Source organism: Schistocerca serialis, chromosome 10, assembly GCF_023864345.2.
Source record: "Schistocerca serialis cubense isolate TAMUIC-IGC-003099 chromosome 10, iqSchSeri2.2, whole genome shotgun sequence".
Classification (NCBI taxonomy): domain Eukaryota; kingdom Metazoa; phylum Arthropoda; class Insecta; order Orthoptera; family Acrididae; genus Schistocerca; species Schistocerca serialis.
In genome coordinates, this window is record NC_064647.1 from 142613662 (window position 1) to 142638777 (window position 25116).

At 43.1% G+C, this 25116-nt stretch overlaps 1 protein-coding gene across 1 annotated transcript in view; it reads left to right on the top strand.

The window, feature by feature from the left end:
- The window catches only part of LOC126424822 (symplekin), a 129377-nt gene that overhangs the window by 15565 nt on the left and 88696 nt on the right, over positions 1 to 25116 (top strand). The window contains exons 4-7 of the mRNA XM_050087616.1: positions 6589 to 6744; positions 9069 to 9220; positions 9543 to 9697; positions 12577 to 12729. Coding sequence (XP_049943573.1) covers positions 6589 to 6744; positions 9069 to 9220; positions 9543 to 9697; positions 12577 to 12729 — 616 coding nt within the window. The remainder of the gene's footprint in view (positions 1 to 6588; positions 6745 to 9068; positions 9221 to 9542; positions 9698 to 12576; positions 12730 to 25116) is intronic.

A 25116-nucleotide genomic window follows, 5' to 3' on the forward strand; every position in this document is an offset into this window, starting at 1 on the left:
CTGGAGAGAGCATACGATACCTGTTGGAGGACAGGCATCCTCTGCACACTGTTCTCTTAGTGCTTTCGAGATCGGCTGCCCCTTTTTCTTCTTGAATTTATGACAGACCGCACATTTGAAGTGCGGGTGAACACTACTTTATCCCTTACTTTCTCCCAAGAAGACTGGGTACCCCAGGGCTCCGTGCTAAGTGTTGTACTGTTTGCCATTGCCGTAAATCCAATTATGGATTGTCTCCTTCCCGATATCTCGGGCTCCCTCTTTGTGGACGATTTTGCGATCTACGACAGTTCTCAACGGACCACCCTTCTTGAAGGATGTCTTCAAGGATGTCTCGATCGCCGCCTCTCTTGGAGCATCAAAACCGGCTTCCGCTTTTCTCCCAGTAAGACAGTTTGTGTCAGTTTTTGGTGTCGTATGGAGTTTCTTCTGCCTTCCCTACATCTACGCCCTGTCAACCTTCTGTACGTGGCCGTCACTAAATTCTTGGGTCTTATGTTTGACAGAAAACTGTGCTGGTCCTCCCACCTTTCCTATCTTTCGGCTCGCTGTCTGTGATCCCTCAACACCCTCCGTGTCCTGAATGGTCCTTCTCCGCCTCTATCGCTCCTTAGTGCGCCTGAAATTGGACTATGGAAGCATAGTTTACTCCTCTGCTCGGCCATCTATCCTTCGGCGTCTCGACTCTGTCCACCACCGTGGATTACGTTTAGCGTCTGGAGCTTTTTTACACCAGCCCTGTGGAAAGCCTTTATGCTGAGACTGCTGAACCTCCGCTGTCCAGTCGGCGAGTTGTCCTTCTGAGTCGTTATGCTAGCTATCTGTCTTCCATGCCTACTAACCCGCCCCATGACCTTTTTTTTCGACGCCTCCTTGGGTTTAGGGTATGCAGGTCGCCCCTCCTCCCTACTACCACCGGGAGTCCGCTTCCGTCAACTGCTCCATTCTCTTTCCTTCCGCTTTCCTAAAACCTTCTTGACAACTTGGGGTACAGCACCGCCTTGGCTCTGTCCCCGGATCTGCCTGCTCCGTGACCTTTGTCGATTTCCCAAGGATGGTACCCCTTCACTTGTTTATCGTCGGGCATTTGCTGCTCTATGTGCACAAATGACGGATGCCACATTTATTTACACCGACGGCTCGAAAACATCGTTAGGTGTAGGGAGTGCCTATATTGTTGACGACACCCCAAATCACTTTCGGCTTCCCGACCAGTGTTCGGTTTATACTGCGGAGCTTTACGCTGTTCTCCAGGCTGTCCTCTACATCCGCCGCCATCAGCGGATACAATACGTTATCTGCTCAGATTCTCTCAGCTCTCTCCTCAGTCTCCAAGCTCTTTATCCTGTGCACCCTCTGGTCCACCGGATTCAGGACTGTCTGCGCTTGCTCCACCTGGGGGGGCGTCTCGGTGGCGTTCCTCTGGCTCCCGGGACACGTTGGTATCTGTGGAAATGAGGCGGCCGATATTGCAGCCAAGGCTACAGTCTCTCTTCTTCGGTCAGCTATTCAATCGATTCCCTTCGCCGATCTACGGAGCATTTTATGTCTTCGTGTTGTTCATTTATGGCACGCGCATTGGTCGACACTTCCCCATAATAAATTGCGGGACGTGAAAGCTCTTCCTTGTGCTTGGACCTCTTCCTCCCGAACGCGTCGTTGGGAGGAGGTAATTTTAACTAGACTCCGGATAGGGCACTGTCTTTTTAGCCATCGACATCTTTTAAGCGGCGATCCTCCCCCACTCTGTCCCCACTGCTCTCAGCTGTGGACGGTAAGACACCTTTTAATTGAGTGCCCCTATTTTAATCCGTTGCGCTCCCGTCTACGGCTATCACCTGATATATCGTCAATTTTAGCAGATGACACACGCTCAGCCGACCGCGTTCTCAAGTTTATTAGTGCCAGTGAAATGACGTCAGTCATTTGAAGCTCTCTTTGGGGACAACCAACCCCTTTCCGTAGTGGATTTTTAAGCCTTCCTTCTGCTTTTAGTTTCTCCAATTTTATGACTTTCGTTCCCATTGCTGCTGGTTTCCATTTTTGGTTTTTTACTGTTTCCTAAGTCACGGACCGGGCACTAATGACCATAGCAGTTTTGCGCTCTAAAACCAAAACAAAATACTACCACCAGGAGTCCGCTTCCGTCAACTGCTATGTTCTCTTTCCTTCTGCTTTCCTAAAACTTTCTTGCCAACTTGCGGTACAGCACTGCCTTGGCTCCGGCCCCGGACCTGCCTGCTCCGTGACCTTTGTCAGTTTCCCAAGGATGGTACCCCTTCTCCTGTTTATCGTCAGGCAATTGCTGCTCTATGCACACAAATGAAGGATGCCCCATTTATTTACACTGATGGCTCAAAAACGTCATTTGGTGTTGGGAGTGCCTATATTGTTGGCGACACCCATATTAGATTTCGGCATCCCGACCAGTGTTCGGTTTTTATTGCGGAGCTTTACACTGTTCTCCAGGCTGTCCAATACATCCGTTGCCATCAGCGGATACAGTATATTATATGCTCCGATTTGCTCAGCTGTCTCCTCAGTCTCGAAGCTCTCTACTCTGTCCACCCTCTGGTCCACCAGATTCAGGACTGCCTACACTTGCTCCACTTGGGGGCCATCTCTGTGGCGTACCTCTGGATCCCAGGACATGTTGGTATCCGTGGGAATGAGGCGGCCGATATAGCGGCCAAGGCTGCAGTCTCTCTTCTTCAGCCTGCTGTTCGCATGGTTCCCTTCGCCAATCTACGGATTGTTTTATGTTGTGTTGCTCTTTTATGGCATGCCCATTGGTCGACACTTCCCAATAATAAATTGCGGGACGTGAAAGCTCTTCCCTGTGCTTGGACCTCTTTCTCTTGAACTCGTCGTCGGGAGGAGGTAATTTTAACTAGACTTCGGATAGGGCACTGTCTTTTTAGCGATAGACATCTTTTCAGTAGGGATCCTCCCCTGCTTTGTCCCACTGCTCTCAACTGTGGACGGTGAGACACCTTTTACTTGAGTGCCCCAATTTTACTCCATTATGTGCCCGTCTACAGCTGTCGCCTGGTATATCTTCCATTTTAGCAGATGACACGTGGTCAGCCCATCGTGTTCTTGAGTTTATTAGTGTCAGTGAGAGGTCAGTCATTTGAAGCTCTTTTTTGGGGACAAACAACCCTTTCCTTTTTTTAGTTTCCCCACTTTTTTAGTTTCGCTTCCATTGCTGCTGGTTTCCAGTTTGCTTTTTTTAACCTTTTCCTAAGTCACTGACCGGGCGCTAATGACCATAGCAGTTTTGCGCCCTAAAACCATAACAAAAAAAAGAAAAATTCTCTGATTGGTCAAAACATTCTGTGTACTGTCTGCTGTGAGCTTGAGAGCTGCCTGGTAGCATTATGCGCATGTGAGTGCGACATGGTAAGGAAAGTACATAAGCAGAGTAGATATGAATGAAGAATCATTCTAGTGATGATATAGACCACAAATGGGGAATTCCACTGAAATAACTTTCTTTGACAAATAAAAAATAGTCGTGGCCCAGCACCTGGGAACAAGCACTTTGGAAATGGCAAAACTGGTTGACTGTACACATGCATCTATAGAAAGTAATCGAAACACAGTGAAAAGACAAGCAGGTGACAAGGCCTTGGATGTCCAAGCCTCATCACAGAAAGTGATCAAAGGCTTGGCTGGTCTGTAAATTGGGATAGTCCGTGGTCTGTGGCAGATCTGACAACAGAGTACAGTGCTGGTGCTGGCACAAGTGTTTCAGAGAATACCGTTCAGCACTATTTAGCATGGGGATCCACAGCAGAAGACTCCTATGCCAAGCCAGTATTGTCGGTTAAGTTTGCAGTTAGCATGGGATGAGAGAGATTAGACCAGGAATCAGTGGAAAAGTGTCACCTGGTTGGTTGAATTTTGTTTCCTAGTACATTAGGTCAATGGCTGCATCTGGATATGCTGTCAGCCAGGCGAATGGCTGTTCAAAATATGCAGCTCACCACAGGTGCAGGCCGATGGGAGTAGTGTTAAGCCACTGAGGGACATTCACGTGGACTTCCAAGGAATTTGTGGTAGTGGACGAAAGCAGTGAGACAACTGTGTAATACATAATCATCATTAGACCATAAGTATTCCTACAAAGGTTGAATGCAAAGTAATGCCTACATCTTCATTAATTGGGTTAGGATGGGCATATTTTAATAAATCAAATGCAGAAATATTCCTCAGAATGTGATCTTTAATTACCAATATTCACCTTTCCACATAATCACCAGCCAATTGGATACATTTCTGCCAACGATGAACAAGTTTTCTGAAGCCATCGCGGAAGAAGTTGACACTCTGTTTCCGCAACCACTGTCTCACAGTTCTGTCATAATTGTCTATCCACGTTTCGTCTCCTGTAACAGTTGAATGGAGAAAGGCGTCACCTTCATTATTTTCACGTGAGAGGAGTTCCTGGCAGATTTAAAGTCTGTGCGCTTTCATTTTATGAGGCAGCATCCGGGGTACTCATTGTGCACAGATCTTCCGATAGCCAAGCAAAGCAATAATGTGACCCACATGTTCTTGTGAAATGCCGATTGTGCTTGCAATTTCTCTCTGAGAGATACGACAATCGTCCTGAATCAATCTGTCAGCATTTTCTTTGCGAACGTGGTGGTTGCTGTCACAGGACGTCCAACTCTGTTTGTCACACAGGTCAGATGGTCCCCCCTCAACATCTTTAAACTTACTTGCGCAATGAAGCACAGTACTCACATCAGCACAATCACCATCAACTGGTTTCATTCTCTGATGAATCTCTTTAGGGGTGACACCTTCTGCTGTCAAGAATTCAATGACTGCACATTCCTTAAATAGCATTGACCTACCATCTGCACAGGGTTCCATACTTTACACTGTAACAACAACCATTCAGTGCTAAGGATTCCCACCAACTGGAGCTGTAAAGAAGAGGTTTGGAACAAGCCAGTATGTGCCACATAACAATGCTGCCAACTGTTGAAGAGTTACAAAAGTGGAGGCATTACTTTGTCAAACCTTGTACATGCTTTGATTTCTTCCTTGATGGCAGTAGCATATTCCAGTAGTATAACTGTGTTACAAGGGCGTAATCACCCACACACCCTGCAGGACATTGGTTGCAAGTAAACTGAAAACAATGGAAAATGAAACTACTAGCTTCCAAGCTAACAGATTTCTATCTATCTGTTCTGTCCACTATTGCAACTGGTATCTTGAGGTTGTTGTTACTATGTTAAATACTTAATATTCCCACATGATTGAAACAAAAACATTATTACATCATTGACTCTACAAATTGGCTGTTCTGCCATAATACCTTCCCATGGCTCCTCAAGACAGGCATTGCTGACACACTTAGAGGTAAGAGTGCCGATAGCCACTCATTAAATTTTGCCTTTCCAAAAATGGCTACTACAGAAGTAATCTGTGCACATTGTTATGAAGCAGACATTGAATTATTTTTGTTGTACTCAGCAGCATGTTATCTTACTGGATAGTCAGCTGTCTTTTTGTCCAATTTGGTGGCAGAAGTTGCAGCATAGCTGGTATATGAGATGGCACACCAACCTTCTATATACTTCTCAAAACCCTCGTATCCAACAATTCTGTATACCCCAATGTAACTAGCTACTGTGCTCCCATTGAATGAATCTCTGCTTTTGTCAACCAGCACTTCCAAGAAATTGCTTGTTGCCTAGCCTCTCATATCAAACATACAAACCACTTTCGTCAGACTCTAGATCACTGCTACCCACACGTGGATGCCTGCCGCCTCTCAATACACAGACATCTCTCATACCCATAGGTTGCCACTATCGAACACTACCTGTCCCAATGTCCTTTAGAGTCCAGGGCCACTACCTCATTCCTTATAAACTGTACCAGTTATATCCTCACAGCTACTTCTCTTTTTTAAGTTACGTAAATAATTCTGTGGCACAAGCACGGGAGCTCACATGCCACTTTCCTGTGCCATCCTGTTTATAGGCCCTTCAGAGGAAATCCTCCTAGCCTTTCAAAACTGCCAGACACCTTGTCTGGTTCACGTTCGCTGATGAGATTAGTGATTTCTGTTGCCAAGTATGCTAAGGTGGCACAATGTGTTGCTGAGAACAATATGCTGAAGTTCATTGGCTACTTCATGTGTGCCATTCAGCTCCTTCCCTCCACCACCAACTTTTATGCTCTACTGGATGGGAGTGAAGGGTTATCCTTGCAATGCATCCTTTACTCCTGTAATCATGCTGGCCTCGGTCTGGGTCCTCACACCCTCTACCCAACAGCTTCCCCTTTTTGTGTCCTGTCATCCCTTTTTGATCCACACCTTCACATCTCCTTCATCTTCATTGAGTGCCACACACCACTGGCTCTGATACCTGTGCATCACATGCTCGGCCTGTACACCCGCCATGCCTTCCTAATACATTGCATTGCACATATTCATTATATTTGTTTCTTTGACATGTTCCAACTCATAATGTTTAATGTGAATATGATCTATGGAACAAGTAAGTGACTAAAATAGTTTGTGTATATATGTGTGTAAATCTATTTTTGATAAACCTGCAGTATTCGTACGCATGCTGTGAAGTTCCTGGAGAATGTTGTCCTCCTGCAGACATATCCAGAACCTGATGGCATGGTGCGTAGAGATGACTTCTCTCTAGAAGATGTACCAATGACACTTAAGATAGCAAGAAGAAGAAAACTGGAGGAAGAGGCCTTGTAAGTAAATCTCAATTTCCCTCTGTTCCTTGTGTGTGTGTGTGTGTGTGTGTGTGTGTGTGTGTGTGTGTGTGTGTGGGCGCGCGCGCGCGCGCGCGCGCGCGCGCGCGTGCGTGCGTGCGTGCAATTTTGAAAATTGAAACATAATAGACATATAGCAGATAGTGATCTCAGATGGCTTATAGATAACAAGAGAAGGGATTCAACTGTTTTGTTTCATGGGATACGATTATACAAAATAAAAACAATTACTTCCTATCTAATTACTTTGCTGTGTAAAATGTACAGAATCAAAGGTAAACAAAAAATATGTAAATCTAAAGACTCTCTCTCCTGAACACAGTTCACAGCACAAGTTTAAGAATGGGCATATCCTCACGGGGTGTCAAGAGTGAGAAATGAAATAAATGGGAACAGTGTGTTCTTTAGCGTCTGAATTAATAGTTCAATATAATAGAGGGAAACATTCCACGTGGGAAAAATATATTTAAAAACAAAGATGATGTGACTTACCATACAAAAGCGCTGGCAGGTCGATAGAAACACACACACATACATACACACAAAATTCAAGCTTTCGCAACAAACTGTTGCCTCATCAGGAAAGAGGGAAGGAGAGGGAAAGACGAAAGGAAGTGGGTTTTAAGGGAGAGGGTAAGGAGTCATTCCAATCCCGGGAGCGGAAAGACTTACCTTAGGGGGAAAAAAGGACGGGTATACTCTCTCGCGCGCGCGCCCACACACACACACACACACACACACACACACACACACACACACACACACATATCCATCCACACATATACAGACACAAGCAGACATATTTAAATATTTCTGCTTGTGTCTGTATATGTGTGGATGGATATGTGTGTGTGTGTGTGTGTGTGTGTGTGCGCGTGCGCGCGAGTTTATACCCGTCCTTTTTTCCCCCCTAAGGTAAGTCTTTCCGCTCCCGGGATTGGAATGACTCCTTACCCTCTCCCTTAAAACCCACTTTCTTTCGTCTTTCCCTCTCCTTCCCTCTTTCCTGATGAGGCAACAGTTTGTTGCGAAAGCTTGAATTTTGTGTGTATGTATGTGTCTGTGTTTCTATCAACCTGCCAGCGCTTTCGTATGGTAAGTCACATCATCTTTGTTTTTAAATGAATTAATAGTTTCTTAGACAAGAGTGCATGTTCTGTGGGCACTGAATGGTGTAAGACATACAGGCTACTGATTTAAGTACTTTAGGAGAAAAAACCTGATTCAAAACCTAAAGAAACAGTTATCTCACTTTTTGTTCATTGATTAACATTTCATCAATAAATTCTCATTATTGTGTTGTAGCTGAAAGATTTTTTTTTTTATTTATTTATTTATTTATTTATTTTTTTTTTTTTTTCCAACTGTATTCACATTGTTTCAGATTTTCATGTATCTGGGAACCTATTCCAAATACTTTCATTAACATTCTGTAGTTGTGCATCATCTCGGATGTTTCTTAGAAAGTAAATTTATTTTCACTCCTCCCTGTTCTGTGCAGTTGTGCTCCAATTTGGCATATGTTGCATGCTGTCTTCGTGGTGTATTTTTGTGTGTGTGTGTGTGTGTGTGTGTGTGTGTGTGTGTGCGTGTGTGTCTTGGGGGGATAAAAGTTTAGCTCAAGGTGAGTGACATAATTTTGCACACTGTTGTTGTCAGCAGTCGCTTTGAACTGTGAGGTACTATGAGAATGAAAGAGAGTTGCGCCAGCTGTTGGTACTTCACAGCTGATGAGAGCGGCAGACGTGTGTTTCGAAGCGAGAGATATTGTGACATTCTCAGGTCAATAAACCACAACTTTGGAGTCTTAACAAATACATAAGAAACAGTCGGGTATTTATGACAGCCAAGATTATAAATGTAATTGTTGCTCGTTTAACTTGCAGCAATTTAAGTTGTGCTATTAGGTTCCAACCAACAACCACCTTGTAATTCTTGCCACATTTGAAAAAAAATCAAATATTTACGATAACAGCAAAGAAGAGAAATAATGCAATTTTGGTGCTAGAAATTCATTGCCTCTTGTCACCTCTCATTGTGTACGTAAAATTGTTGTCTGTCACATTGGTTACGCAAAACTTGATGCATTGCCAATGTGCGAGCCGTAGAGAGAAAAAAAAACTGCGACTGGCGCTGAACGTCATCTGTGCTTCGGTTGTATGTTATCGGCTATACTGGGAGCAGTGCCTGCTTAAGTGCTGAATTTAAATTCCTGGGCGGTATTAACCTTTTTACATATTGAACAGTGTACTTCACGATTGAGTTTTGCTGATGGCTTCTGTCTCGAATCTCTCTGTTGTCAGGATGGTCTTCGAGCTGCTCCTGAACTTCCACGGATCCCCTCACATCAGCAGTGTTAACCTCATGACGTGCATGGGGTCCTTGACACTCATAGCAAAGATGCGACCACAACTTTTCATGGGGAAAGTCATCAATGCCTTTGAGAAGTTGCATCGTAAGCTACATAATTATTATAATTGACTTAAACCTGTAAAGTGATCTGAACTGCATATGATTTGATTTTTTCAAAGTTTAGTGAAAAAGGATTGACCAGAAACTTTGCTTGATTTACTATTTATCACAATGTTTGCATCATGTGCAAACACACCAGACATTTGCATCTGGAAATGTCATTGATGTTACACTATTTGCCAAGTGATAGATGTGTACAAATCAATATTCTTGACATGTATCAGAAGTGTTCACTGGCAAATATACTTTTTAATCGTGTTTTTGAGTAAAGGGATCTGAACTCATTGTTTGTAATTTCCTTACAGAAAACCTTCCACCGACATTGTCAAAGTCGCAAGTTAGTTCGGTAAGCAAGCACCTGAAAATCCAGTTGCTGAATCTACTGAAACAGCCGTCTTCTGTAGAGTTCCACAACAACATTACTGCCTTGCTGACTGAACTGGGTGCTACTCACCAGGAGGTAATGTATCAGTCTTATGTGAAAAAGTCCTGCTAAGAGAACATGTTTGCTGTCCAAAAGCTACATATCACCCACATAGAAATGATTCTAGTGCAATGTATGAAAGGTTACGAATTCGATGGCTAGTCATTTGCAAATTAAAATCATTCATTTGTCAGGGCTATCACCCCTCGTGTTGTTTGGCTACTACCAGTGCTTGCTTGCCTTCTTCCTCAAGTTTTCACAGGAATGGGAGTTGGTAGCTGATGTCGCCATAGAGAGGGGGAGATTGCCATCATGTAGTGACAGCAGGCCACACTTTTATTTTAGGAGACAGTCTTACTAATGGCAGTTGTCAGTTTTACTCCTGACAAAGCGGACAGAGATGACACTCAGAACATTGAGTTGAAATTGGCAATAGAGACAGTAACAACAGCATAAATGCTTCAGGCAAGGATTTCTTATGGAAAAAATGTAGGACGATTCCTCTTTCCAATAGTGGATGTGTTGTGAAATAAATGATAGGTTAAAATTGCGTGCTAGTCCTCGAGTTGAATTTAGACTGGTGGCTTCCCTGAGCACTGTTCTCGTCAGTGGATCTATGCAAATGTAACTCACTGCTTCAGGTCTGCCACTATTTCTCTCCTTCCAATTCTGTAAGTGCCATTCATGAGCTGGCAAGAGCAAAAGTTAAGGCTCCAGCATCGGCTACACCATTGCAATTTCATAACCACTTCTACAATCCTGTAGATCACATAACATAAACAGATACAAAGAAAGTAAATTGGAAAAAGAAAACCCTATATGGCAAGCACCCGTATCATCTAACACAGCCATACATCGATCAAGACGCAACCAACACATGGCTAAGAAAAGGCAATATATACAATGAGACGGAAGGATTCATGATTGCAATACAGGATCAAACAATAAACACCATATATTACAGCAAGCATATTATTAAAGATCCCAATACCACAACAGATAAATGCAGACTTTGCAAACAACAAATAGAAACAGTAGATTACATCACAAGTGGATGTACAATACTAGCAAATACAGAATACCCCAGAAGTCATGACAATGTAGCAAAAATAATTCATCAACAACTTGCCATACAATATAAACTAATAAAACATGTTCCCACATACAAGTATGCACCACAAAACGTACTGGAGAATGATGAATACAAATTATACTGGAACAGAACTATTATAACAGATAAAACAACACCACGTAACAAACCTGACATCATACTCACCAATAAAAAGAAGAAATTAACACAACTAATTGAAATATCCATACCCAATACAACAAATATACAGAAGAAAACAGGAGAAAAAATTGAAAAATACATCCAACTGGCTGAGGAAGTCAAGGACATGTGGCATCAGGATAAAGTTGACATTATACCAATTATACAGGAGTTATACCACATCATATCCACCAGTACATCAACGCAATACAGCTACATCCAAACGTGTATATACAACTACAGAAACCTGTAATTATTGATACATGTTCAATTACCCGAAAGTTCCGAAAGGCATTGTAACATGTACCGTACAGTTAAAAGGTAGTCACGCTTGATCAAGGTCCGTGCCACTTTCCATTTTTAACCAGACATAACGTATGAGAAAGTAAAGAAATAATAATAACCACCATCAACATATGATTAAAATACTAAATTTATATAATTGGTGTGAAATGCCAAAATTTTAGAACATGTTCAATGTAATACTTTTTATGTTGGAAAGTAACTGAAATATTATGAAAATCTTGCCACTAGAATGTGGAAGTAGAAGTTATTCTGTAGTCCTAACGTTACTTTGAAAGGGGGTGGGTGGGGTGGAGTAGGTGTTTGCTTACTCTATTGTTGTATTGAAATAAAACAATCACTTCTTTTATAGTGGAGGGTATATTAGCATGTAAAAGAATCTGCTAAAAACATCCTAATCCAAAATTACTAAACACAAACAGAAATTACCTTCATTTCTCAAATACATGCTGCCACCTACTTGGAACATTCCCGAAACAATATGTGAAGTACAGCAAGTGCATGGCATAAATTATATATTACAATCAGGCCTAGTGAGGCTAGCTCATTTCCTGAACTAGACCAAATAAAATTTGGATGTAGTATATATGCTGCATGAGGATGCAGGATGTTAGACTTGCTTCACAGAACTTGCTACACAAATGGTTTGGAATATCATTTATCGTGGACCAAATGTTCCAGAATGATTGTGTATGTAGTGGGTGTTGGTAAAATTCAACTGACTTTCACATTCAGTAATTGTTCGGTGTTTAATAATGGTTGCAGAACTGACACACAGACTTGTAAGTATTTGGATGCTTTCTTGTAATGGGCCACACATACATTAACTTGTCCCAGTACAGTGAAATATGAAAGTACTTCTGCCATCTCTGACATAAATATGTCTTTACCTTTGTTATTGGTATTGACAGAAATCACTAGTAAAATGAGTTACTGCAAAAACCTGAAATATGTGTGAGAATTCTTGAGGAGCCATTGAATTTGAAGTTTTTCAGTAACTAGTTAGCTACCATTGCCCACCAAAGGCAAGGTACCAGGTTTGAGTCCCCACCTGCTAGACAGTTGAAATTTTTCTGGAAGTATCAAACAAACATTTCTCTTGTAAATTTGTCGAATTATAAAAGTTATGGAGATGGTTGAATTCTATGGTCAGAAATCTGGAAAACTAGTTAATTTCTACAAGGAACTTGATGCTGTTGGGACTAAGGAAAAGACAGATGAGGGCCAAAATAAGAAAAAACGTATGTCATTGTGTATGTTTATATATGTATGTGTGTTTTGCGCGTGCGTGTGCCAATTGTCTGCCCAGTGAACATACTTGAAATATGTAATTTTATTGTAGGTGATGCGGGCACTCCCCCACCCAGAGGAACTGCGGCGCCGACAGAAAAGAGTGGCACAGATGGCCCCAGATTTGACCCCACCGTCCAGCAAGAAATCTCGCCTCAAAGTCGAATACGAGGAAGAGGCTTCAGAAGATGACGAGACCGTGCAGGTACGAATACAGCGTACAGCGATTCCTCCCCTTCCTAAAACAGATGGTCTGATGTGAGCATGATGAACATTTCTAGCAATATCTACATCTATATAACTGTATTCTGCTGATTGCAATAGCGTGTGGCAAAGAGTACTTTGTCCCACAGTATTTTCTTTCCTTCCCTGTTCTGTTGATGTGGGAACAATGTCCTTGATCAGAATAATGTATACGTCGGAAGACTGGTTTGATGCAGCTGTCTGCACCAGACTTTTCTGCTAGAACCTCTTCATCTGTGTACAGCTTCTGAACTTGCGTACTGTAGTTAACCTGTCATCTCCCTCCACAATTTCTACTCCCCACCTCCCCTCCACGACCAGATTGGCTTTTCCTTGATACCTGAAATAACTTTGCAATTTTTCCATTACACCTCACCATGGTGTGCAATGCCTGTTTCATTGTGTTAGCCATTGGAAGTGGATGAGCACCTGGGCTTAGTAAATAAACTCTTGATGAAATGCTTTCTTCTTTTTATAATTGCTTTTTTCTCTTCTATTAGTGGTACTTATTAAAATCTTCACACTGATGAAGACTACTTGAGAATGAATTTGACAAGTACAAATGTACAAACATCATTCAATAAGTAATGCCTGACTTTTAATGGCTTTAAAAAAATAAAAAAAAACACATAGGCAAACGTCCATTTTGGTGCTTCACATTTGATGTTTGATTTGTGCACCGGTGAAGTTCTGCACCGTTCTGGAAGATGGCAGAGCTGTAGTGTAGCATCAAAATGGTGTCTGCATACAGCTCATGTTACAAGCACGTGCTGTTATTGAATTCTTGTGTCCAGAAAAAGAAACCATGGTGAACATTCATAAACGTTTCTATGCAGTGTATTGCAATACAGCACTTGATGGGAGTACTGTTGGGCGAAGAAAGTTACAGCCTCAGGAAATGCTCCATGATCAGCCTTGCTCAGGACATCATGTCACAACCACTGCTGCAGACATGCAGAATTGTGCGGATTCCATTATTCGTACCGACCAGTGCATCAAAACTCAACAATTGGCTCTACAGTTGTCAGTCAGCATTGGAAGTGCATCTGCAATGATTGAGACTCTCAGATGTTCAAAGAGGTGCTCACGACGGGTTCCACTAATGCTCACAGTGGACCACAAGATTCAGAGAAAGACAATTTCATGTGAATTGTTGGAGTGTTTTGAGACCGATGGAGAGGCCTTTGTCACGGTTCGTTACAGAGGATGAAAGCTGGGTGCACCACTTTGCACCAGAAACAAAAAGGCAGTTCATGGAGTGGCATCATCCTCATTCACTATAAAAGAAGAAATATTAGAGAACCCCCTCTGCCAGAATAGTCATAGTGACAGTCTTCTGGGATTGTGATGGCGTCATTCTCATGGATGTGATACCAAGAAGGTGAGCCATCAATTCAGAGGCATATGTGATGACTCTGAATAAACTGAAGAACTCTTTCTGACACGTACGATCGGACAAGAATAAAGCAAAATCTTGCTCCAACACAGTAATGCACATCCACACACAAGTCAGAGAACCCGGGAACACATTGCCTATTTGGTTTGGATATCATTGCCTCATCCACCTTACAGTCCAGACCTGGCACCTTCGGCCTTCTATCTCTTTGTACCGCTTAAAGATTCTGTATGGGGGACACACTTTGAAGATGACAAGAGTATCGGTCATGCAGTGAAAACAGGACAGAAGCTTTTACCAGCAGGGAATGCATGCTCTTCCACAACATTGGTGTACAGCCATAGAACACGATAGAGACTCCGTAGAAAAACAGGACATGGACAAGACGTGTCGATATATATTGTCAGCAAATTCTGACTCCTAACAATAAGTATGTTCTGAGAGAAAAAATGTGGGGCATTACTTATTGAATGACCAGTGTTCAATGAGATTCTCTCTCTCTCTCTCTCTCTCTCTCTCTCTCTCTCTCTCTCTCTCTCTCTCTCTCTCTCTCTCTCTCCCCCCCCCCCCCCCCCCCCCTCCCACCCGTCCCCCTCCTCTCTCACTCTTCCATATGTTGATCTATTATAATCGATTGTTCAAGCAGCGGCAGAACATACACATGTAAAAGATGGTTGTAACTGGCAAGCTTTCAGAGCCAGTGTGGCTCCTTCTGCCTGGGAGTCACTGGCTCTGAAAGCTTGCCACTGCTTGGTGAGTAGATTTTTATCCATCCAATTAAATAATTTTGTCAGTGGTTTAATTTCGTTGCAGGCGTCGTGAGGGAATAAGTGAATTAGCACATGTATTACTTATGTTTTATACAACCATGATGAATGGAATCAGTCTTGCATTATTGCTGGGAAATATTAGACAGAAGGTGCAGTATCAATATTGTGCATCACTCGCCACAATAATGTTGTAACCATTTGTTTTGGGAGCTCATTATTGTAATGACTGCTACAAAGTAAATATATTGTCTCAAGAAAGTTTTTGAAAATAATCTATTAGAATTTAGTGTTACTTCGACACTACATCATGGCAGTTGGCTGCAAGTATAAATAATTGAGGACTCAACAGCTGTTAGGGGGGAGAAGAGAGGTGTGGGGAGGATGTCACGAATCCCTGTTGCAGGGCAGCAAACCTATACCCACGTTTCGTGCTTCAGCGAAAGCAGATTTATTTCTACAAATTGTGTAACAGTTATCAGAAATTGTGTGTGTTGTGGTTGGCAGGAGAGCCAACACCATGTTACTAGAGGAGGCCGAAAGGTACGCTTTTTAGCTCACGCAGGCTGGTGTGAGGTCTGGAACATGACAAGGAATTAGAATTCAGAAAGCGGACAAAATAAGTTTGATACTTAACTTTAATCCATTAATGATGAACATCGGTTTTGACAGTACATGATTCACAATATCAATAGTAACTGATAATGGCGCCTTGCTAGGTCGTAGCAAATGACGTAGCTGAAGACTATGCTAAACTATCGTCTCGGCAAATGAGAACGTAAGTAGGCAGTGAACCATCGCTAGAAAAGTCAGCTGTACAACTGGGGCGAGTGCTAGGAAGTCTCTCTAGACCTGCCGTGTGGCGGCGCTCTGTCTGCAATCACTGATAGTGGCGACACACGGGTCCGACGTATACTAACGGACCACGGCTGATTTAAAGGCTACCACCTAGCAAGTGTGGTGTCTGGCGGTGACATCACAATATGAAATTACAGTTAAACACAATTTCTGATAGAAAACCAATGTAATTAATTGTATACATAATTTACATGCTGCATGTTTCATGATTTATTTTAGTCACTTTCCCGGTCACTCTCGGCCGTGCCAGTAGGTGAAGACTGGTTATCAGCTATGTGCAGACTAAGCTACCAAGTTCCACTGTGTCTGTATTAGATGAGTCCCCAATAGAGTAATTAGCATGTATTAATTGTCAGTTCCAATTTCCATTGCGCCATCGCACCTCCTGTAATTGTGCTCCACCTCTTGCACTTTTCTTCAGTACCCTTCCCAGTCGTTTGGAGTGAATGAATTGAAGGATTGGCTTTGTTTTTTGAGACTGGCTGCAGACATGTCACTAGAGTTGTTGTGCTCTGTTTAATTTTTGCCCGTACAGGTTCATTTGCATTCAGTTCACAATTGTTCAGCAGCAGGCAAACCATAGTGTGGTTAGCCAGTTCGTCTACTGCATACGTCTTTTCACTGGGTGTATTCGCCTGCACCAGAGCACACAGCTCAGCATTTGTCAAGTTGTCATTATGTTTAACTTTACTTTTATGCAGCTGAACTCTTATCGCCACCCTTGGAGAGTATATTGAAGGAGTTTTGTCCACCTGCCTATAGTGATAATACACGTTGTCCATATCAATAACAGAATCTGGCAGAATATTTGGGAGCACCATCTCTGAAAGCCATTTCTCAAAAATCTGAGTTCATTTGGCCATGACAGTTTCCCTGCTCAGATTTTTGCCCAGAACTTAAGCTGCCCTTACTCATCATCAGTTATCTGCTATATTAGCTGGTGCTTTGCCTCTCCATTTTCTGCAATCCATTGCTTCCTTCTTAAGGCTGCTGTATGTTGTACCGTCCATCGTGTCATCCAGTATCTGTAATCTCTTCCTTCCTCGCTTCATTTTCCCTTCTACATAACCTTCTAAAACTGTTTCTATCAGTCCGTCATTCTTTCTTAATATATGCCCAATCCAATTTCTTTTTCTTCTCTTTATTACATCTAGTAACCTTTCTCTCCCATTCTTATCAGTACCTCTTCATTTTTACTCTGTCCATCCAACTTATTCTTTCCATCCTCCGCCATGTCCAGATCTCAAAAGCCTCCAGTCTTTCTGTCTTTTTTCCTCATAGTCCATGTTTCAGCGCCATATAGGACACTCCATACAGGACATTTTATGAGTCTCCTTCTGAGTTCTCTGTCCAGGCCGCTGCAGAAATTCTCATTTTCTTATAAAACGCCTCTTTTGCCATTGCTATCCTTATTTTCCCCCCCATGAACCATGGACCTTGCCGTTGGTGGGGAGGCTTGCGTGCCTCAGCGATACAGATAGCCGTACCGTAGGTGCAACCACAACGGAGGGGTATCTGTTGAGAGGCCAGACAAACGTGTGGTTCCTGAAGAGGGGCAGCAGCCTTTTCAGTAGTTGCAAGGGCAACAGTCTGGATGATTGACTGATCTGGCCTTGTAACAATAACCAAAACGGCCTTGCTGTGCTGGTACTGCGAACGGCTGAAAGCAAGGGGAAACTACAGCCGTAATTTTTCCCGAGGGCATGCAGCTTTACTGTATGATTACATGATGATGGCGTCCTCTTGGGTAAAATATTCCGGAGGTAAAATAGTCCCCCATTCGGATCTCCGGGCGGGGACTACTCAAGAGGATGTCGTTATCAGGAGAAAGAAAACTGGCGTTCTACGGATCGGAGCGTGGAATGTCAGATCCCTTAATCGGGCAGGTAGGTTAGAAAATTTAAAAAGGGAAATGGATAGGTTGAAGTTAGATATAGTGGGAATTAGTGAAGTTCGGTGGCAGGAGGAACAAGACTTCTGGTCAGGTGACTACAGGGTTATAAACACAAAATCAAATAGGGGTAATGCAGGAGTAGGTTTAATAATGAATAGGAAAATAGGAATGCGGGTAAGCTACTACAAACAGCATAGTGAACGCATTATTGTGGCCAAGATAGATACGAAGCCCACACCTACTATAGTAGTACAAGCTTATATGCCAACTAGCTCTGCAGATGACGAAGAAATTGAAGAAATGTATGATGAAATAAAAGAAATTATTCAGATTGTGAAGGGAGATGAAAATTTAATAGTCATGGGTGACTGGAATTCGAGTGTAGGAAAAGGGAGAGAAGGAAACATAGTAGGTGAATATGGATTGGGGGACAGAAATGAAAGAGGAAGCCGACTGGTAGAATTTTGCACAGAGCACAACATAATCATAACTAACACTTGATTTAAGAATCATGAAAGAAGGTTGTATACATGGAAGAACCCTGGAGATACTAAAAGGTATCAGATAGATTATATAATGGTAAGACAGAGATTTAGGAACCAGGTTTTAAATTGTAAGACATTTCCAGGGGCAGATGTGGACTCTGACCACAATCTATTGGTTATGACCTGTAGATTAAAACTGAAGAAACTGCAAAAAGGTGGGAATTTAAGGAGATGGGACCTGGATAAACTAAAAGAACCAGAGGTTGTACAGAGATTCAGGGAGAGCATAAGGGAGCAATTGACAGGAATGGGGGAAATAAATACAGTAGAAGAAGAATGGGTAGCTTTGAGGGATGAAGTAGTGAAGACAGCAGAGGATCAAGTAGGTAAAAAGACGAGGGCTAGTAGAAATCCTTGGGTAACAGAAGAAATATTGAATTTAATTGATGAAAGGAGAAAATATAAAAATGCAGTAAGTGAAACAGGCAAAAAGGAATACAAACGTCTCAAAAATGAGATCGACAGGAAGTGCAAAATGGCTAAGCAGGGATGGCTAGAGGACAAATGTAAGGATGTAGAGGCCTATCTCACTAGGGGTAAGATAGATACCGCCTACAGGAAAATTAAAGAGACCTTTGGAGATAAGAGAACGACTTGTATGAATATCAAGAGCTCAGATGGAAACCCAGTTCTAAGCAAAGAAGGGAAAGCAGAAAGGTGGAAGGAGTATATAGAGGGTCTATACAAGGGCGATGTACTTGAGGACAATATTATGGAAATGGAAGAGGATGTAGATGAAGATGAAATGGGAGATATGATACTGCGTGAAGAGTTTGACAGAGCACTGAAAGACCTGAGTCGAAACAAGGCCCCCGGAGTAGACAATATTCCATTGGAACTACTGACGGCCGTGGGAGAGCCAGTCCTGACAAAACTCTACCATCTGGTGAGCAAGATGTATGAAACAGGCGAAATACCCTCAGACTTCAAGAAGAATATAATAATTCCAATCCCAAAGAAAGCAGGTGTTGACAGATGTGAAAATTACCGAACTATCAGTTTAATAAGTCACAGCTGCAAAATACTAACACGAATTCTTTACAGACGAATGGAAAAACTAGTAGAAGCCAACCTCGGGGAAGATCAGTTTGGATTCCGTAGAAACACTGGAACACGTGAGGCAATACTGACCTTACGACTTATCTTAGAAGAAAGATTAAGGAAAGGCAAACCTACGTTTATAGCATTTGTAGACTTAGAGAAAGCTTTTGACAATGTTGACTGGAATACTCTCTTTCAAATTCTAAAGGTGGCAGGGGTAAAATACAGGGAGCGAAAGGCTATTTACAATTTGTACAGAAACCAGATGGCAGTTATAAGAGTCGAGGGACATGAAAGGGAAGCAGTGGTTGGGAAGGGAGTAAGACAGGGTTGTAGCCTCTCCCCGATGTTGTTCAATCTGTATATTGAGCAAGCAGTAAAGGAAACAAAAGAAAAATTCGGAGTAGGTATTAAAATCCATGGAGAAGAAATAAAAACTTTGAGGTTCGCCGATGACATTGTAATTCTGTCAGAGACAGCAAAGGACTTGGAAGAGCAGTTGAATGGAATGGACAGTGTCTTGAAAGGAGGATATAAGATGAACATCAACAAAAGCAAAACAAGGATAATGGAATGTAGTCTAATTAAGTCGGGTGATGCTGAGGGAATTAGATTAGGAAATGAGGCACTTAAAGTAGTAAAGGAGTTTTGCTATTTGGGGAGCAAAATAACTGATGATGGTCGAAGTAGAGAGGATATAAAATGTAGGCTGGCAATGGCAAGGAAAGCGTTTCTGAAGAAGAGAAATTTGTTAACATCCTGTATTGATTTAAGTGTCAGGAAGTCATTTCTGAAAGTATTTGTATGGAGTGTAGCCATGTATGGAAGTGAAACATGGACGATAAATAGTTTGGACAAGAAGAGAATAGAAGCTTTCGAAATGTGGTGCTACAGAAGAGTGCTGAAGATTAGATGGGTAGATCACATAACTAATGAGGAAGTTTTGAATAGGATTGGGGAGAAGAGAAGTTTGTGGCACAACTTGACCAGAAGAAGGGATCGGTTGGTAGGACATGTTCTGAGGCATCAAGGGATCACCAATTTAGTATTGGAGGGCAGCGTGGAGGGTAAAAATCGTAGAGGGAGACCAAGAGATGAATACACTAAGCAGATTCAGAAGGATGTAGGTTGCAGTAGGTACTGGGAGATGAAGAAGCTTGCACAGGATAGAGTAGCATGGAGAGCTGCATCAAACCAGTCTCAGGACTGAAGACCACAACAACAACAACAACATCCTTATTTTAATTTCCGTGGTGCACTTCCCGTCGGTGTCTATCCTGCTTCCTTACTACACACACGTATTTCACGTCTACTTCTGGAGGCACTTCTCCGTGCCGTAAAACCCAGTACATCTTGTAGCCTCTGACCCATGACTCGTCAAAATAAAAAATATTTTGAACTATGGAAAATCTAGGATGGAATGTAACAATATTATGAAAAGGAAAGTTGCTACTCACCATATAGTGAAGATGCTGAGTCGCAGATAGGCACAACAAAAAGACTGTCACAAATAAAGCTTTTGGCCATTAAGTCGTTTGTCAACACACACACACACACACACACACACACACACACACACACACACACACACACACATCCCATTGACTTGATTAAAGTTTTTAATGGGGTTCTGGCCCATCTCCAGTTCGTCTTCTCATGCAGCACTGGAAGAAGTTTTGTTATGCTAGGAAGTACTTTCTGTTGTGCTTAGATTTCTGCTATGCTATTCCTTATAATTTACTGAATTCATCAGCTTCTTGAGTATCACTGTGTCTCGTCCTAAGTGGAAAAAAATAAAAATAATTTAACAGCTGCCTAGTTGGAAGAATTGTCAAATATAAGCAGCTGTACCCTTGTACGGTACAAATTAGGGCTAAAACTGATCTTTTCTTTCTTGGACTACCAGTCGATTCTTCTGGATGAGAGCTTGTGGGCTTTTTAAACCTATCTAGAGTTGAAACACCTTTGCCAATGTAAATGGCAGCTCTCTTTCTGGCCCGAGTGATAGGGTGTAGCAGTTTTTTTTTTTTTTTTTTTTTTTTCCTTTTCCACCTCGCAGCACTCCAGCATATTATGCATAATGTTATGAGCACCACTTCATACTACAAATCTCCCTTCCCTTTTAGGAGAAGTGGGAGTTGTATATAAACTGTCTGATGGGCCTGGAACAGTGTCTTAACTCACTTCAAAATAAGAGATGAGCAACAAGCAATGCACAACACAAAGTGGACAATACATGAGCATTCGGTAATGGTTGGCAGTGCTATAAAAGTGGTGGAACAGGCCAGAGCTCCACCAGTAACTTCAGCAACTATAGACCAAAACACCAACACCTGGAACTGCCATGATATACAGGGTTATTACAAATGATTGAAGCGATTTCACAGCTCTACAATAACTTTATTATTTGAGATATTTTCACAATGCTTTGCACACAGATACAAAAACTCAAAAAGTTTTTTTAGGCATTCACAAATGTTTGATTTGTGCCCCATTAGTGATTCGGCAGACATCAAGCCGATAATGAAGTTCCTCCCACACTCGGCGCAGCATGTCCCCATCAATGAGTTCGAAAGCACGTTCTGGCACGTTTCTTGGTAGAGGAGGTGTAAACACTGAATCTTCCACATAACCCCACAGAAAGAAATCGCATGGGGTTAAGTCGGGAGAGCGTGGAGGCCATGACATGAATTACTGATCATGATCTCCACCACGTCCGACCCATCGGTTTTCCAATCTCCTGTTTAAGAAATGCCGAACATCATGATGGAAGTGTGGTGGAGCACCATCCTGTTGAAAGATGAAGTCTGCGCTGTCGGTCTCCAGTTGTGGCATGAGCCAATTTTCCAGCATGTCCAGATAAACGTGTCCTGTAAAGTTTTTTTCGCAGATGAAAAAGGGGCCGTAAACTTTAAACCGTGAGATTGCACAAAACACGTTAACTTTTGGTGAACTGCGATTTTATTGCACGAATGCGTGAGGATTCTCTACCGCCCAGATTCGCACATTGTATCTGTTCACTTCACCATTAAGAAAAAATGTTGCTTCATCACTGAAAACAAGTTTCGCACTGAACGCATCCTCTTCCATGAGCTGTTGCAACCGCGCCGAAAATTCAAAGCGTTTGACTTTGTCATCGGGTGTCAGGGCTTGTAGCAATTGTAAACGGTAAGGCTTCTGCTTTAGCCTTTTCCGTAAGATTTTCCAGCCTTTTCCGTAAGATTTTCCAGCCTTTTCCGTAAGATTTTCCAAACCGTCGGCTGTGGTACGTTTAGCTCCCTGCTTGCTTTATTCGTCGACTTCCGCGGGCTACGCGTGAAACTTGCCCGCACGCGTTCAACCGTTTCTTCGCTCACTGCAGGCCGACCCGTTGATTTCCCCTTACAGAGGCATCCAGAAGCTTTAAACTGCGCATACCATCGCCGAATGGAGTTAGCAGTTGGTGGATCTTTGTTGAACTTCGTCCTGAAGTGTCGTTGCACTGTTATGACTGATTGATGTGAGTGCATTTCAAGCACGACATACGCTTTCTTGGCTCCTGTCGCCATTTTGTCTCACTGCGCTCTCGAGCGCTCTGGCGGCAGAAACCTGAAGTGCGGCTTCAGCCGAACGAAACTTTGAGTTTTTTTACGTATCTGTAGTGTGTCATGACCATATGTCAATGAATAGAGCTACAGTGAATTTATGAAATCGCTTCAATCATTTGTAATAGCCCTGTAGTGTCTGAACAATAGGAAGAGTGAGGTCTGTTGTTAAAATGCTAAAAGTAAATATTACCTTCATTATCGTGCATTAAAATAGGCTTTATCTTGAGAGTGGGACCAATAATGCTGGTAATTTGATGGAGAGCCGAAAGTCTTTTTGTAAACAAGTATTATTTCATATAGGAAATGTGAATTTAAAGTAGTACAAAAGAATTATAGCGAACTATGTTATCTAGCCAGTAAACTTGTTCCCAATGCATGCAGCACAGGTGATGCAAGGGGTGTCTAAGTAACAATTTCTTTTTATAAACCGTGATTATTTGTACACTCCTGGAAATGGAAAAAAGAACACATTGACACCGGTGTGTCAGACCCACCATACTTGCTCCGGACACTGCGAGAGGGCTGTACAAGCAATGATCACACGCACGGCACAGCGGACACACCAGGAACCGCGGTGTTGGCCGTCGAATGGCGCTAGCTGCGCAGCATTTGTGCACCGCCGCCGTCAGTGTCAGCCAGTTTGCCGTGGCATACGGAGCTCCATCGCAGTCTTTAACACTGGTAGCATGCCGCGACAGCGTGGACGTGAACCGTATGTGCAGTTGACGGACTTTGAGCGAGGGCGTATAGTGGGCATGCGGGAGGCCGGGTGGACGTACCGCCGAATTGCTCAACACGTGGGGCGTGAGGTCTCCACAGTACATCGATGTTGTCGCCAGTGGTCAGCGGAAGGTGCACGTGCCCGTCGACCTGGGACCGGACCGCAGCGGCGCACGGATGCACGCCAAGACCGTAGGATCCTACGCAGTGCCGTAGGGGACCACACCGCCACTTCCCAGCAAATTAGGGACACTGTTGCTCCTGGGGTATCGGCGAGGACCATTCGCAACCGTCTCCATGAAGCTGGGCTACGGTCCCGCACACCGTTAGGCCGTCTTCCGCTCACGCCCCAACATCGTGCAGCCCGCCTGCAGTGGTGTCGCGACAGGCGTGAATGGAGGGACGAATGGAGACGTGTCGTCTTCAGCGATGAGAGTCGCTTCTGCCTTGGTGCCAATGATGGTCGTATGCGTGTTTGGCGCCGTGCAGGTGAGCGCCACAATCAGGACTGCATACGACCGAGGCACACAGGGCCAACACCCGGCATCATGGTGTGGGGAGCGATCTCCTACACTGGCCGTACACCACTGGTGATCGTCGAGGGGACACTGAATAGTGCACGGTACATCCAAACCGTCATCGAACCCATCGTTCTACCATTCCTAGACCGGCAAGGGAACTTGCTGTTCCAACAGGACAATGCACGTCCGCATGTATCCCGTGCCACCCAACGTGCTCTAGAAGGTGTAAGTCAACTACCCTCGCCAGCAAGATCTCCGGATCTGTCCCCCATTGAGCATGTTTGGGACTGGATGAAGCGGCGTCTCACGCGGTCTGCACGTCCAGCACGAACGCTGGTCCAACTGAGGCGCCAGGTGGAAATGGCATGGCAAGCCGTTCCACAGGACTACATCCAGCATCTCTACGATCGTCTCCATGGGAGAATAGCAGCCTGCATTGCTGCGAAAGGTGGATATACACTGTACTAGTGCCGACATTGTGCATGCTCTGTTGCCTGTGTCTGTGTGCCTGTGGTTCTGTCAGTGTGATCATGTGATGTATCTGACCCCAGGAATGTGTCAATAAAGTTTCCCCTTCCTGGGACAATGAATTCACGGTGTTCTTATTTCAATTTCCAGGAGTGTATTTTGAAATGGGGCAGTGCATAAAAAATATCATATTCATTATGAGCTGTGTTCCACAGCACATTTAAGAATTATGGTTAACCATCTACATTCACACATTGTAACAGAGAGTCCTATCTGGGCAGGCTCGAACACTTACTGAAATTTGACATGCAATATTATGCAGTGGTGTATACTATCTGAAATATTCAAGGGTGAAGGAATATGAATTAAGAGGGCATTGTAATTAGGTGTCATTCTTAGTTTCCTTGGGACAGAAACTTTGGTATTGCAAAACAGTCCATAAGGAAACGTGACCGAGTTGGCTGTGTACGTCAGATATCAGATTGTTGCGAACTGCAGTAAAATCAAGAAGTTTCTTTTCAAGAAAGTATGAGCATTTTTACAGAAATACAT